The sequence below is a fragment of the Columba livia genome, chromosome 7, assembly GCF_036013475.1.
Source record: "Columba livia isolate bColLiv1 breed racing homer chromosome 7, bColLiv1.pat.W.v2, whole genome shotgun sequence".
NCBI lineage: Eukaryota > Metazoa > Chordata > Aves > Columbiformes > Columbidae > Columba > Columba livia.
This window is the reverse complement of record NC_088608.1, coordinates 35,818,612-35,834,406: the sequence shown is the minus strand read 5'-3', so window position 1 is coordinate 35,834,406 and position 15,795 is coordinate 35,818,612. Positions and strand designations below refer to the sequence as shown.

General features: G+C 50.0%; 1 protein-coding gene across 50 annotated transcripts in view; it reads right to left on the bottom strand.

Moving 5' to 3' along the window:
• PCBP3 (poly(rC) binding protein 3) overlaps positions 1–15,795 on the bottom strand; it is a 59,076-nt gene that overhangs the window by 26,952 nt on the left and 16,329 nt on the right. For 30 of the 50 annotated variants that reach the window (XR_010473768.1, XM_021283103.2, XM_021283107.2 and 27 more), the window contains 5 exons: positions 3,103–3,174; positions 2,783–2,806; positions 1,775–1,807; positions 1,005–1,121; positions 452–583 (listed from right to left, as the gene is read on the bottom strand). Coding sequence is in view for 47 of the 50 variants with exons in the window: in XM_021283103.2 (XP_021138778.1) it covers positions 452–583; positions 1,005–1,121; positions 1,775–1,807; positions 2,783–2,806; positions 3,103–3,174 (378 nt within the window). In the remaining 3 variants the exon portion in view is untranslated. Of the gene's footprint in view, positions 1–451; positions 584–1,004; positions 1,122–1,774; positions 1,808–2,782; positions 2,807–3,102; positions 3,253–15,795 lie in introns of all 50 variants that reach the window. The other 20 variants (XR_010473770.1, XR_010473771.1, XM_065069323.1 and 17 more) reach the window with 1 other exon arrangement.

Genomic DNA, 15,795 nt, shown 5'->3' with positions numbered 1-15,795 from the left:
CAGACATTTTAGCAGGGCTTGTTGCAATAGGACAAGGGGTAATGGTTTTAAACTAAAAGAGGAGATATTCAGGCTAGACATGAGGAATAAATTTTTTACACTGAGGGTGGTGAAACACCAGCCCAGGTTGCCCAAAGAGGTGGTAGATGTCCTATCCCTGGAGACATCCCAGGCCAGGTTGGACAGGGCTCTGAGCAACCTGAGCTGGTGAAGATGTCCCTGCTCATTGCAGGAGGTTTGGACTACATGAGCTTTGAAGGTCCCTTCCAACCCAAACCATTCTATGATTCTGTGATGCTGCTCCTATGTCAACAGGACCATCCTGGGAAGGAACATGGTGCATGATGCTCGCAGTGTAAGGATCCTCCTTTCCAAGGCAGTTCCTCTTTAGTTACAGATCAGCTCTGAGGAGCTGCGACTACACACAATAACAAAATCAAGTTTGCCTTACCTCCCTGATTTCCTTGATCTTGGAGCCACCCTTGCCGATCAGCGAGCCACACTGACTAGCCGGCACGACCAGCCTCAGTGTCACCGGAGGCTTGCTGGTAGCAGTGCTGTTGCTCATTGAGTTGGTTATGTCCTTGGGAAGGAAGAATGCAACACATCAGCTCTTGGTACCCAACCCGACGCCTGTCATCCAGGCCAACCCAAATGCTCTGGGCCAGAGAAGAGGGGTCATGTCCCCCAGACTGTGGCTGGTTTCTGTCTGCAGCTGCATCACTGCACATCCCAGCAGTTAATTAACTGTGAGGCCTCTGAGACAGTTCAGTAAAACTCAGTTGATGCCTAGTTAGAGATGTCTGGAAGGTTTTGTGCCAAGGTCAGGTACCAGTTAAGCAAGCCCAACCAGGCACACATGGGTTGGAGGTATCCAGGCCCATCTGCACTGCTGGCTCCAGCGGTGGGCACGCTGAAGCTCTGCTCGGCTGGTGGGCCAACCAAGGGTCTAGATGCAGACCCTTCTACTCTGTCCTCTTGGGGAAAGGGCTCACATTGCTCACCTCTTCAAATTTGTAGGCTATCATGGCAAAAGCCTTGAAGATGGCATCGGTGGGGCCGGTGATGGTCACAATTCGCTCGGGGCAGTTTCCCTCTGAGATGTTGATCCTGGCCCCACTCTAGAAAAAGAAGGGCAGTGCTGGAATAGCGACAACCAAGCAACACACAGGGATGTGCCAGAGGCACAGACCTTCCTCTGTGTCAAGTCCTGTCCCAGCATGGTCCCTTGTCCTCTCCTCTGTGCCAGCCTCTTGATATCCCATCTAACCTTAAAAACTCCCATCCCTGCTCCCCATGATGCTTCCAGTGCTGCCTCATCCTGACCCCCAGAAAGGGTTCCCAAGCATCCACTTTAGGGCTTTTACTGCAATGCAAACCCACAGGATCAAGACAAGATCAGCTTGTGGGATCGTTGTTTGTAAAAAGCACAGTGTTGCTTACTGGTCTGATATAATAACTCTTTGGTAGCTGCAGGCACAAAGACCTTGGACAAACTCTTACGAGTGACTTAATTTCAATATTTCATTAATAGCAAATTCTTGGCTCTGGAAAATTCCCATTAAATGTAGTAGGAGTTTGTCTGAGAACAGAGTGAGAAAATGGGACCAAAGAGCTCTGGGCATGGCCAGCTTGCATGTCCTGATCCTGGGAGTTACTGCACATATTGCAAAGGAATACACAGCTATGGCTGCTGCTGGGCAGGACAGCCCGATACCCTCCCCACCTCTCTCCCCTCCTCCTACAAACCCTTCTACAGAGCAGGGTCGCTCACCTCCTCACGCATCTTCTTCACAGTCTCTCCTTTCTGAAATAAGAAGCAGAAACACAAGATACTCCTGAACATTCAAGACTTCCATCTTCAAAACAGCCCTTCCAAACATGCATCTCTCTAACACATGGCAACATGTAATCAAACATTTGGGCAGTTCTGTGATGACTGGCCCTCCATCCCCACGCGATGGGCAGCTGAAGAGCTGTGTGTAAGCCACTGTAGTCCCGCTTCCCACGTCTGTACAACATGACAGCTACTAAGGCACAACTACAGCCTCCACCTCCCTTTCTGTGTTTCCCATAAGGAGGAAAAGCACACAGAAAAAGCTCAGAAACCGGTCCTGTGCTAAGAAAAGCACTTACAGAGTGACTTCAAAGAGCAGTTTCTGATCTGGTGTCTATAGGAAGATCTATTTTTCTATCCAGATGTAAAGCAAGTACAACTGTGAATCTTCCCAGGGCTGAACAGGTTGATGGAAAAATAAGGTACAAGCATACAGGGGGAAGGTGTTCATGTTGCAAACCTTTGCCACCATAAACCTGCCTTGTAAAAACGTGAAAAACTAAATCCTGTACAGTCAGGACTTTCCAAATGACTGTGGCAAACACCACAGAGCAGAGCACCTGGTGAAGCTTTTCTGCACAAGCTAAAGGGTGTCCTGTGGCCTCAGGGACAAGTGCTGCAGAATTTAAATGGGCCTGTGTGACACTTAAATTTCTCTTAATGAAGCAATTTGATTAAAATGTCAGGACAACACATTGATCATAAACACCTATTCATCACTCCAGTGAAACACCTAGAAACAGCACTAGGTAAGTTTGGTGGTGTTTTGGTTTTTTTTAGGCGAATTATCTTTGAGAGGAATTTGTCTCACAAATGGAGCAACAAGCTCATGCACACCAAACATTTAAAGACATCACAGGGAAGAGGTTACTGGCATCTACCACACCACAGGCAGCAAAGGGCACAGGCAATAGCATTAAATACACATTTAAAAGACATCCTTACCTTTCCAATGATGCTTCCAACTTCCTACAAGAGAAAAAAAAACAGGCACAAAGGAATCAGTATTACAAAACCTGAAGACTATCCAGCCCAACCCCATAATGAAGCCAAGAGCTGGTGCACACTGTCCCCAGCAGGACAGGGTGTGTTGCAGGCATGACAGGGGCCAGAAGCACCATGCCACCCTCCCCATCAGCAAGACACCTGCTCCCAGCAGCCTGGAGCTGGGGAGGCGGTGTGTGGGGATGTCCGGATCGGGGCTCAACCAGAACAGAGGCGGGAAAGGAGGCTGCAAGGAAACCCCCTGACTGGGAGCCCCTTACCTTGCCGTGCATCAGCAGCCGGATGGTGAGGGTGACGTTCAGGCCGCCTTCGGAGACTTTTGACTCCATTTCCTACCAGGGGATGGGAGACGTGCGTTAGCTGGGAGAGCAGCCCCGGCGCAGAAGGAGACAGCACCACGGCCGTATCACCTGGGGACAGAGAGGGGAAAGGTTTTCTCTCAAAACAGGCCGGTTTCTTGATGTGGGACCCCGCAGAGCATGGGAAAGCCATGGCTGGAGCTGCTGCAGGGAGATGTCGTGGGCTGAGCACCTTCGTGGGTGCTCATCAGGCTGTCCGCTCGCTGCAGGGACCACAGCTCTGCCACTGGCTTGATGCAGAAGCCACTGTTGGAGCACAGACCCGAGTGTTGGAAGTGGCACAACCAAAGAGCTTGCCCACACCTACAACAGCCAAAAAACAGTTGTGCCCAGCTGGACACCTGGACACAGGGGCAGGGAGTCGGTGGAGCAGCCTGGCCAAAGAGCGACGGCTGAACTGGTACTTTAAAAGACCCAGGGCATCTACCCAGAAAACCAAAATTTACCATTTAAAGTGTGAATGAGCACTCAGAAAAATCAAAAGACAGTTTTTCAGTAACTGGAAAATATAAGCAAGGATGGAGCTGGTGTCCTCATTGCTACACATCTTTCCAGCCTGATCTGTAAGCACCCTAGCTGGGCACTCCATCTCAGGACCACGCCATTTCTAGCCATTCATGCTCTGCATGTAACCAAACCTCTGTGAGTTTTCCCAGTGCTGTCACATTCCTTTCCCTTCCCATTCTCTCTCTTTCCTCCCCTGCCCTCTAGAGGGGAAAACACCACTGATGTTTTGAAGGCACAGGAAAAAAACAAACAAACCACACATTACTGCAACAAATCCTTCCTTTTCTTCCCTGACACCTCCTGAATGGCATCTCTGCATTAGGACCCAGCATATGAAATGTCTTTGCAGCCTATGTCTCAACTACATGGGGAGAGTGGTCCTGTCTCAGAGGGAGGTGCCAGCATCCTTCTACATGCAACAGCATGAGATTTGCAGCCATTCTCTCTCATGTTACTGAATCCCTCAGTATTTATCAGATGGGAGATTCTTCATCCTGGTCATGAGCATCTGGAATTCTCCTTCACTCCGACAGGGACTTTGACCAAAAAATGGGTGGTAAAACAGTTGTCTAGTATTACATTAATGGAAAGAGGCAGTGGGGATGAATAAACATGCAGCAATGCACACATTATGGCTGGGAGATGCGTTTGATGCAAAACCTCTTCCAAGAGGTTATTATGAAACCCAGAATGTATAAAACCCCCGTGGTCAACAGGGAGATGACGTTCCCAGCAAGCTTACAGGAGACCACTCACTGGGAATGAGGTTGCTTATAACCTACTTGCAAATGCTGATCTTGAGAAGCTGGATGTTAACATAAAAAGAAAAAAAAAAAAAAGAAAAATCCCCACAAGAAGGATAAGAAATTAAATGTGTTGAAGATGTCAAGCCAAAAGGCACTGTTAAGGGTTGGGGGGAAGAGAATATTTCAGAGGAAGAAGGTGACACAAGAAGGACTGACACACAATAGCACAACATGAGAGATCAGGAACTTTCTCTTTCAAGACCAAGCCCCCTGCAAGGAAACAATGAAGGAAAATAAAATAACTGGTTAAGTTGGTTAACCCCATCTTAGTTTCTTTGCATGGCAAGCAGTGCTGAAAAGCATGAACAGGCTGATTTGTGGAGGTCAGGAGCTGGTGCTCCTGATGTACCAGGAGACAAAATGCCCAAAAAAGTACCAAAGAGGTGCCTCTGCCACACAGGGGGACAGCCATCCCGGGGGTGTCCTGACCCAGGAGCCACCTAGCTAGGGAAAGAAACAAAGCTGTGACACCACTGCAACCACCCAGGAAGTCGGTACATGCCAATGGTGGGGTTCAGCTCCCTTCCCGCCTGATGAGCATCCTCTAACAGCAGAGCCAGAGGAAGGCAGAGGCTGCTCACAATTGATGGCCACGGCATCTCCACATGCAGTGGCTCCCGCGGCTTGCACGTCCCAATGAGGCAGCTCACGACTTGCCCACTAAGGACCAGCCAAATTCACCGTTTTGCTTTCACCAAATGTCCTAGAGCGGCAGGGCTCATCGCAAGGGTGTCTGCCATCCCCTGCTCCACATCCCTCGCAGGAGGAATCCTGCATCAGGCCGTTATGTAAATGTTTCCAATTGATTGAAAAAGTGGGTCATGTGTTAGCCAAATGCTCCTGGCTTTAAGATTTATCAGCATTATTAAATTAAACACGCTTCATGCTCCAGCAAGCAGGAAAGCTACATTGGCCTTTTCTTAATCATACTAGCGAAAGGTAAGTCTTTTATATGGGGGTTCATGAGCTCAATGGAAGTGATGGGAACAATAGAGCTGAGGCATTTACCCTGGGCGCGTGCCTCCCCCAACAGCCTTCATTCTTCACAGACAAAGGGCTGGGAAAAATTATCCCCCAAACGCCATTTTGAGCATTTCAGAGCATTCCCTGCCTGGAGAGAGACCCATCTCAGACCCTTCCTCTTCACCGTTGTATTCTGCCTACTTCACAACAGCTTTGAAATGGCTTCTTCGTTCATCTACTTGAAAGCCCTGAGGACACCATTATGTCCAGTCCAATGGATAGAGTATGTCCAGAGCACAACTCCAACGCAGTGCAAAGCAGCTGCAGCCCTGCAGAAGTCAAAAGAAGCAGTATTTGGAGACAGAAGTGTCGAGTTTAGCCCTGAAATAGACGTTGCACAGCTCTGCCGAGCATCATGCCTGGGCAACCACGGGAGAAGGACCAGAGCAGCATCCTCCCAAGCGCAGCCATGGCAGGGAGCAGCCCAATATCTTTGTATGGCAGCAAGGGGAGCCTTGCAGGGTGGGGAGCACAGTGCTCAGCACTGATCTGCCCCAAACCAGCCAAATAACATCTTTCCGAAGGATGATCCCATTGCAGAATAAATAGGCCTTTTACATGCAGCTGTCTTTTGGAAAAGTGCTCAGAAGCGGCATCATCAGTACTCAGAGCAATCTGGTTCTCCCTTGTTCCTTAGTTTTGAGATTAAATATACCCAATTCTGAGAAATTTCCTTAATCTATCCGTAACTCCCTACGTCTGCGAAAGCAGCTCAGGTGCCAGTGACCAAGGACAATAAGGAGAAGAAGGAGGAAAATGGAAACACAGAACAGCAGAAAGACTCCTCTTCTACATGTGCAAACATACACACACCAATTTTCCTCCTGTCCAGCTTTTTAGAGGTTGGAGCAATTGCCTAAGCTGGCACTCCTGCGTTTATGCTGGCTGATGCCTGACAAATACTGAAATTCAAGCAAAACCTTAAAATTAGGGGAATTCTGAATGCCATGTATTAAATTAACTTAATACCATGATCATCTCCCAGACAGGAGATGGCACATGAAGCAGAATAGGGGGAGGGAAACTGAGCTCTGGGCTGGACTTTGTTTTCCAGCTTGGTTTCCAAATGGGATGCTGGGACCCCTGTAGCCGTCTCCAGACGGGCGGTAGCAGGGGCACAGTCGGTGTCCCTGTAGGGGCTGGGAGACATCGCTGAAGCCAGCCCTCCTTCTCCTCTTCCCACACATCCACTTGGGCTCCCCGGGCACGTTATCCATGCGCGAGCGGGTCCTGCGGCGCAGCTCCAGCAAACACTGCCTACATCTCCTCTGCAAATGCCCAGCGGAGACCAAGGCATCTGCTGCTGGTACTGGGGGGCAGCTCCCCCAAGACAGCCCCTGCCATCCAGGGATGTGGCAGCAGCCGCCTGCATTCTGGAGGAGGGGATTGAGGCTCTCAGAAACGAGCTCCGTCACAAAATTGTTCCTTTCGCTTTGGCACCAGCGTTGCTGGTGCCTGCAGAGCCCAGCTTCAGAGGGAGGGTCTCTCTTCTCTGCACTGAAGTCACCCTGGTGCCTCTGGGATGGATGGTCCTGCCGGAAGATTGGCTTCTTCTTTGGAAGATCTCGTCATGGAATACTTCATCAGCATTGTGGACATCAAATTTCACGGCTTTATCTAGCTATTTGTTTTGGGGGACTGCAACGTTTTGTTCAAGCTGTTCAAAAACAAACTGAGAGCACAACTCAGTGCAAAAACGTCCCACAACCCACCTCCTCCCCAAAAGGTTTGGATGGAAAGTTCATAGGTGCTGCCAAGCAAAACTCAAAGAAGAAAATCTCTGTTACCCCCCTCACCCACCACATGGCCTCAGAAAATCACACGTTCTTGACAGGTTTGGCCAATGCAGGTTGATAAACTCCAACACCTTGGAGCTCTGTTGACCAAGAGCCCTTGCTGACACATGCAGGTAAAGTACAGGGCGGTCAGGGTACCAGTCTGTACAGGGATGCTGTGCCACCTGCCCAGAGGAACGCCCTTGAGACCTTACCCTGGACCATCGTGGTGGCTGCTCAATGGCAGTGCCACCCTGAAAAACATCCAACGTGCTCCCAAGGCTCTTTGGTGCTCTAGGAGAAAGCCAGGTATTAAAGACAACCACAAAGCTCACGTGTCCTTCAGCACACCACAATATGCAACAGCATGGCCCAGATTTCCAATGTGGTTGGCAGATTTTCATGTTGGGGATTAACATCTTGGCCAGAAAGCCCATCACTCAAGACAACATTTTCCACTGGGAGGGAAGAAATGTTTGACCTTTGACCTCTCAACACCCCCTCCACAAAACTCAAACCAGCATTTTCTGGCCCTTGGAAACTGAAGGACATTCTAAATGTAGCGAAAAGTAAAAGTAGGGTAGGCCACTGAAGAAGCTGCTTTTCTGACATTTTAAGTTTTCTAGCTTGTTTTTCCGAGGAGCACTGCCTGTCCACCTGCATAAGCAGGAGCTTTCTCCCCACTCATCTCCCGGCGGCTTGATCCTGCCATTAAGACCTAATCCGGTGATTTTCAGCATTGCATTTAGTGGCTGGGAAGCATCGCAATGCAGCCAGCTGAGGATTATGATGACAACATGGTCTGGCCAGGTCAGGACGGGGGAGGAAGGAGAAAAAACAACACTACGGCAGAAAACCAAAGTCAAGCATTCCCTTAAACCCAGGCTCCAAATGGATGCATCAGCCACCGCAGGCTTTGGCTGTCAGAAATGAAGCTGTGAGAGGACAGCAGCACGGTCTACACGACACTAAATGCTGTTTTGCAATAAAGCTGCATTTCCAGCTGCTGCAGTTTTCCACACACTGCAGTCATTTTGGTTGACCTTTCCTCTGCAAACTCTCCAGCTCCAATGGAACATTCCCTGCTTCTCACCTGCCCTTGCTCTTTCCAGGCATCACAGGAGAGAAACATCCCTGCTCTTGCCCTCAGAGCAGGCATCTCTGGAGGCTTCATCTCAATCACCTTCTCCCACCTCCCTGCTCTCCTCTGGATATCTCCACTCATGGCCCAGCATGTCACTCATTGGCTGCTGATGAGCAATTACAACCTGCCTTTCCCTCCTTGCTTGTGTGCACCAGAGGGCTCTTCCAGTCTTGCTCACCTCTACTCCAATTACCCCAGTTTCTATTGAGGGGATGCAAATGTGCCTCCCTTCCCCTGTCTGCTCTGCTGGCTCCTCTGCCCACAAATTCGGTGCCAGGGACACCAGAGGAACCTCTCCTGCTGCCTAGTTTGCTGCCTCCATGCGTTGGGTGGTCTTCTAACTCCTGCCTCTCCCACCTCTTTGCTGGCTGCAACTCATGGGAGTTCTTCCGTGTCTTCTGAGCAGTAATTTCCTACCACACCTTCATGTCAGCATGGCTTTCTCCCCAGAGCCTTTGCCCTCTAGAGAACAGCATTGTTTTTTTTTACACTGGGTGGCTCTCCAGGGATAGATGTTGGCTCTAGATATTAGTATTAGCTAGAGTTCAGGAGCAACTGGTAGGATGACCCACAGCTCCAGCTATGTCACACCTTTGTGGGCTCAGCCACAACCAAATGCACACCTCTGCTCTCAGACGTGCCCAAAGCTCTGCTAAGCCTGTTCTCCCCTCCAGGAATTTCCCAGCTGCTTTCCTGAGTTTCTCTTTCATATAATGTACCCACAAGCTGGTATCAGGCCATGCATCCTGCTTTTGGTGTCATCCATACCAGCCTGCTTTGCCTCTGCTGAACCCACCTTACCTTTGTAGGTTTTGAGTGGGGTTTCACACATTTCAGAGTGATTTCTGTCCTGATGGATAAACCAAGAGGAATAGAAACACTACATCACACACCTCCAGCACAGTCCAGGAAAGGTGGCAAGTCTCTACAACAAAAACTAGCACAAATCCCTGGCTCCAGCCCATGGAGACACTGCTCATCCTCTGAGCCTCGTGTGGTTCATCACAGCCGCCTGCACCTCAACAGTTAACCAAAGACCCACAGCAGCCGCCCACAGAAGTGCAGCCCTGGCACGGCTGGTGCATGGATGTGCAACCACGCATGAAATCAGAATCAGGCCCCGCATGTCAGATGGTGTTAGTCTCCACCACCTCTACAGCAAGCCCAGTCCAAGGAGAACAACTGGTTTTATCACAATGGCAGTGCTGTTATTGCAATCTTTTGTGCGCAGGCTAGCAAACGAAACCACAGCTCTTCCCTACTGACCACCCTAGGATGAAGGTCTTGCATGCAATAACTCTATCCCATGTGACAGGCCAGCAGGATGACAGCACCTGCCTCTTGCCCTGATAAATCTGCAAAAGACACAAAATTTGGAGGCTTATGTTAATTACCATGTGCAGGGGAAATTTAGGAAGCTGTACCTAAGATATGTATCTGCAGAGATCTATAAGATGCAGAATTTCCATTCACTCACGCGAGCCGCTGCTGTGTTGCAAGCGGAGGTTGGAGGGAAATTCAATCTAGTGCGAGCAGGCTATTAGATACCCCTGTGCAACCCAGAAAACCCTCTCTGGGCTGGTTTCAGGGCTCAATGATTGTGGGACCCTGAGCAAAATCAGCAAGCTGAACCTGCTAAACCACTGTCTCGACAAGCTGAGATAACGCTGCTTGGAATAAGAATAGGTCTTCACTTAATTTGTTTAATTTTGTCATGAATTAAAGCTGCTTTTGGATGTCTGGGGTGAGAGGGCAGGTAGAAGTGACACATTTTTAATTCCAACTTTTTGGAGAGGCCGGGAGCGAGGGCCCCAGAGGAGCTGCTGATGGACCAGCAAGGACCAAGCGTTGGCTCAGTCTCCGCATTGCAGCCTCAGCCTGGACCCTGCCGCGGGGCTCAGCACTGCGGAACGGGCTGGATTCTGCAGCAGCAACTGAGAGACAGAAAAAAAATTCCAGAGCTTTCCCGAATTAGCTGAAACGGCACCGCCTTGCACTGCAGAGGCCGGGAAGATGACTGCTTCAGTGCCATGCTCCAGGTCTGCTCCTTGAATGTGCAGCAGGGCAAGGGAGACACCGCTAGCAGTGCCGCAGAGGGTAGCTGACCAAGCTGTAGGAGAACGGAGTAACTCCTGTGATGTGAAGGGAGCTAGGGCAGCTCATCCAGCATTTCTTCAAGCACCAGCAATTAACATCCCTGGGATGTGTCTTCACAGAGTGGGGAGATGCCCTAACTGGTAGCAGAGGGGTGGCTGTTCATACTGTCCTATGTGGCATCATCCTGAAAGAGACAGGGAAGCCTGAGGCAGATGAAACCATTTGAAGATGGCTGGGAAATGCCCTAAGTCCCCTCAAAACGTTTATCAGTTGCACCCCTGTTAAACTGCCAGGTGAGTACCCAAGTTGGGGAGGCCAACATACTGGAAAGCAGAGCAAGAAACCAAAGCGAGCTTGGCAAAGAAGAGAAAATAAGGCACAGTTCAGTGAGGCACAGTGATGAGTTTGGCTAGGTACAATTAAGTGCACAGAAACAGGGGAAGAGCTCTCCAAAAAGGGCAGGGAGTGACAACTTAACCTGCAAGTTCAAGATCTGCAGAAGTAAATAAGGAATTACAAGGTGCGTCTTCATAGGACAACCAGCCAGCAGAGAGCAAACCCAGATCCCTGGGGCCACAAACATGGCCCATGGGGAAGGGTTGGAGGAACCACGTCTCTGCAGGACAGGGGGTGGTGGGAGACAGGGCAATGGGCTTAAGTGAGAGGCTTAAACTGCAGTGAAGAAGATCCAGGTCAGGCAATGGAAAAGAGCTTCCCTGCAGCCATGTACCGCTGGTGACAATGTCATTCTGCCAGTCAGTGTTGTTTAAATCTTGAAAACATTTGCATATTTGCAAACAAAGCTCATCCCTGTTGGACAACTGCACTTATAACCTTGACACTGAGCTATGCACAAGGTCAGTCATGCTTCAGGGATGCACCCAATTTAGTCTATTTTTCTTCCCCCAGGCAGAGGCTAAGGAACAGGAGCCAGGAGACACCACTTGCTTTGGGAGATACCTCCACGGATGTCCCCAGGATGCTCTGCCAGGGCTGTGCACCAGCTCTGAAGGAGGTGTGTCTTGCCCAAGAGATGCCAGTGCACCCAGCATCAGAAGTACACCCCTCCAGAGATCAAGGGGTGAGACGACCAGATAGCTGTGCCTGTTTTTAAGTGCAATTTTTCTGAGGAAGGCCAAAGGACACCCAAAAAAGGGTGCTCATGGCCGTAGGTGGACCTCAGAGGAAAACCGGCTGGAGATGAGAGGGCACAGCTCTGCAAAGAGCTCCAGGCACACTCCTGTCATCCTTTCAACCTGAGGGGCAGCTGAGAGAGCACCTCCGAGGCCTCAAGAAAGCAAAAACCAACAGGCATGTTTATCCCACTGCTGTGCCAGACGCTGCACAGCCTCAACCATCACCTCCACAGGTAACTCAGTCCTTAGCTAAAAGAGCTGAATGGACTTAACCGGCACAAGACTTTTGCCCCTGCTCCTTCTACACCATTGCTGCACAGATGCATGCGTGGCTGCAACACCTGCAGAGCAGGCACCAACCTCCCCCCACGGCCACTATTTTTCATGGGATGAGGCCTCCTGTCCTCTAATCCCTCTCTCCACCTTGGCCCATCATGCTGCACACCCATTCAGGCACCCTAGAGAGCCGGGGCTGGGAGGCATCTGCTTCCAGTGCATCCTCCGAAACAGATGAGGGTGTACCCAGGGGCACCTCACTGCAGCTCAGAGCAGCAGGCACCCCACAGCCCTCTCACCCATGACCCCCCCCTCTGCCACAGCCTGCTGGCTGCTCTGGCTTTAATCCCGCAGGCAGCATCATCCCAATAACTTCCCTCCGTTTTCAATCTACTGATCTGGGGGCAGTCCGCAAATCCCTTCATCCCGAGAGCAAAGCAATCTACTGCCTCATCTCATCCCGTCTCTGCTTCTCTAATCCCTGGAAACAGGGACAAGGCTTGCAGCGCACAGGCTACCCTGGAGGGGTCTCTCCAGGCGCTGGTGGACGGAAAGACAGACTGACCCGGACCACACAGCAGCAAACAAGAGGTACCAGGTCAAGATGGGCAAGGAGCCTATTATTTTGACCATTCTCAGTCTCTACAAAAACCAACTGATTTAGCTGGTTATTTTATTTTTTAAGTAGATGACAGCCCAATGCCAGGCTGTGCAGGATGAAAGATAGGGGGCATTGGAGCTGCTCTTGTGAATGACACCGAACCACCCAAAGAAGCTGGGGCAGGTCCTAGCCCCTCCTGAACTAAGGATGGGGGAACAGCCAAGTCTTCCCATTCTGCACCCTCATGGTGGGGACATAAGGGACAGACTGGGTACAGCACCACTCTGCTTGTCCCCTCCATGCAAAATGTGTGTGAGACCAATGGAGAAGCCACAGCCAGCCTGGCCCAATAAATCCCAGCTCCTCCAGGCTCAGGGCTGGATCCAGAGCTCTGCCTATGCCGTTTCTACACAAGCCTAAACCCGTAACTTTCACCCTGGCCACAGATGCTCTTTGGGAATGGGAGACTGACAGGAGACGTGGGGAGGGAGACCCCTGGGACCTCTTCCCTGCCCTGGAGACACAACCCGGCATTGCTTGCTCAGGACCGAGCAGATCGGTCAGGATGCTGCGCTAATCCCATCCTTCCTCCTTTCAAGCATCCATTTGCACAGAGCTGGAGAAGGTGGGGGCTGAGTCCATGCTCAGTGGCCACCACAAGGCCATGTCCTCCTGCCTGGAGGAAGAGGAAGGAGGATGCAGTGTGACAAAGCCAGCTAGCAGCCACGCTGGCGGGTGGAGCTGGGCTGCGCAGTCCCCGTCCCATGCTCACTCTTCCCGGCTGCAGCCAGCGAGGAGGAGGACAGGGGCCCTTGGTGGCTGGGGGTGGATCGCTGCCACGCCACGCTCAGACCCTGACAGCAGGCTCCAAAACTGTCACTCCCGATCTGTTTTCACTTCAGCTAAACCTCAACCCCGATTAAAATCAAGGAGAGCCTCCTTCTCTTCTCTCTCCTCCTCCCCGTGGTAGGTCCTCTGTAACCTCGGGTCTAAACACTGAGCAAAACGCACCGGCATGGGAATCAGTGACTTTGCTTGGCTGGGAATCACGGCTGCTGGGGAAAGGGTCATGAGCACCCCTGTCCCCAAACCTGTCCCTGGCTGCGAGGGCACGGCCATAGCAGAGGTCCCATCCCCATGGGGCTGTGGGTCTCTGCTGAAATCCAGGGTGGGATACAGCACCCTGAGTTGCCTCTGCCACTGGCGGGTGGTACCGCGGCAGCTCTGGCGGATGGTGCATCCGTGGGGTTTGGCAGGTCTGGTGTCACCAGGACACCCTGCACTGACACCCACTGCTTTCTGACAGCTCATTTAGCAAAGCCTGAATAAAACAAAGAAACTAAACCACACACTCTTGTGTGTGCAGCCACAGCACCAGGACCAGCAAGAGGCTGGAAGAAGCTCACTACAGGGATGGGGACAGCTTTCGCGCACTGGGGAAGCATTTAAATTCACTTTCCATTTCAGCTGGCCAAAAAGCAGCTGCAGAGGCCTGGAAAACTCAAGCTATGAAGGCTGCTACCCATAGTCACGCTGCAGGAATGGGGACTCCATGCCAGACGTGCCACCCCACGCCGCATGTCCTGGAGCCGGGAAAGCATCCTCTGCTTCATCAAATGCAAATGCTTCGCTTTGCCACAGATCGGAGCTGGGTCTGGAAGTGCTCTGCTGCCAGTGGGATCGGGCTCAACCCCCTGTGCTGGGCACGAGCCCCTCTGCTGCCACGAGCCACGCTGGCCAGCACCGTGCCGCCAGCAAGGTGCCCGCTCCCCTTGCCGCAGAGCAAGCGCCAGTTTTCCAAGCGGGTGCATGACTTGGAGTAAAAATAATAATAATAACAATAATCATGGCCTGAGAAAAGCAGCCCTGGGATCACCAAACCACAGAGGGTAAGAACACCCCACAAAGTGGGGAGCATCTCCCCATGCAGGCGCCCAGGACCCCTCTGCTTCCACCTCAAATCAGTGCTGGCCACTGCAGAGGCAGTTCGCTCTGTCTACTTCACACAACTGACGCCACCTATTTTGACAGTATTCCTATTTTCTGATCCTTTCCGCTAAAATCCCACAGCCACTCCAAGGCATTTTGAAGGCAGAATTCGCACCTATTGCAATATGAACATTAAATAAAGCTGAAAACACTTAAACAGGTGTTGTTGTTTTTTGTTGTTTTTTTTTTTTTCCCTTGGTCTTCACCCATAGCCTTTTTTTTCCCCATCCCAAAATGATCAGTTTTCTTCAGAAAGAAATGTCGTCTTAATTCAGCCAGATTAAAAGAATATTTTTTTACAGTTATTTCTCAGGAAGAAAGAATTTCAAATTTGCTTTTGTATCTGAGAATACTAAAAATGTTTATATAAATCCATAAAAGAGGGAGATAGTCTGAGATTAAGAGCTTCAGAAATACTACTGAATCATGTTGGAATTCTATATTAAAAAGGAAACCCCAGATATTAGGAAAATCTGCCTTTTTCAGGGTTTGGTTTCTGCATCAAAATGCAGGCTAGCATCTGTCTTCGCATCTGTCAAAACAAAGGTCAATCATTTTATGGATACTTAAACACAATGCCCTTGACCCAATCTTTCTGTTATATTTTTAAGCTGGACGTGACTTCTGACTAATAAAATAAGATTTTCTAATATGGCTCACATTAAAATCATATTATCCCAGAAAACCCAGATCACCAGAAAAATACATGTGAGAACATTCTCCCTTTATAATAAGGATATGATATTTTGGCATTGATTTCAACAACATTTAAGTCCTTCATAACCTTTGCAACTGAATTTCACTGTTATACAGCAATGGTGCAACCAAAGAAAATGCAACAGAAATGCGATGGTATCAGAAAGAATTTAGCCACCCTGAGTAAAATGGGTATCTGAAGGCAAACCAAAAAGAAAACAAAGCGAGCCTCACGAAAAAAGGTATTCCCCTCTCCGAATTTCCCCAGCGCAAGATAAAAAATTAATGGAAATAGAACCAAAAGGTAAAAATCAAATCAAATAGGGTTGGGGGTTTTATTACGTGATTAACATCTACGTTATTTTACTAGCAATTTCTTTAAGGCAATTCGATCTGCATTATTTCTACCTCAAACACATATATAAACAATACTGTTCAAAACCTGCACTGTAAATCACACAAATTAGGAATGGCTAAAGATTCTGGTTTATGCGGAGATGGACACTTCCCTGCCCAGAGATACAATCTTCAGCATTTGCCGCAA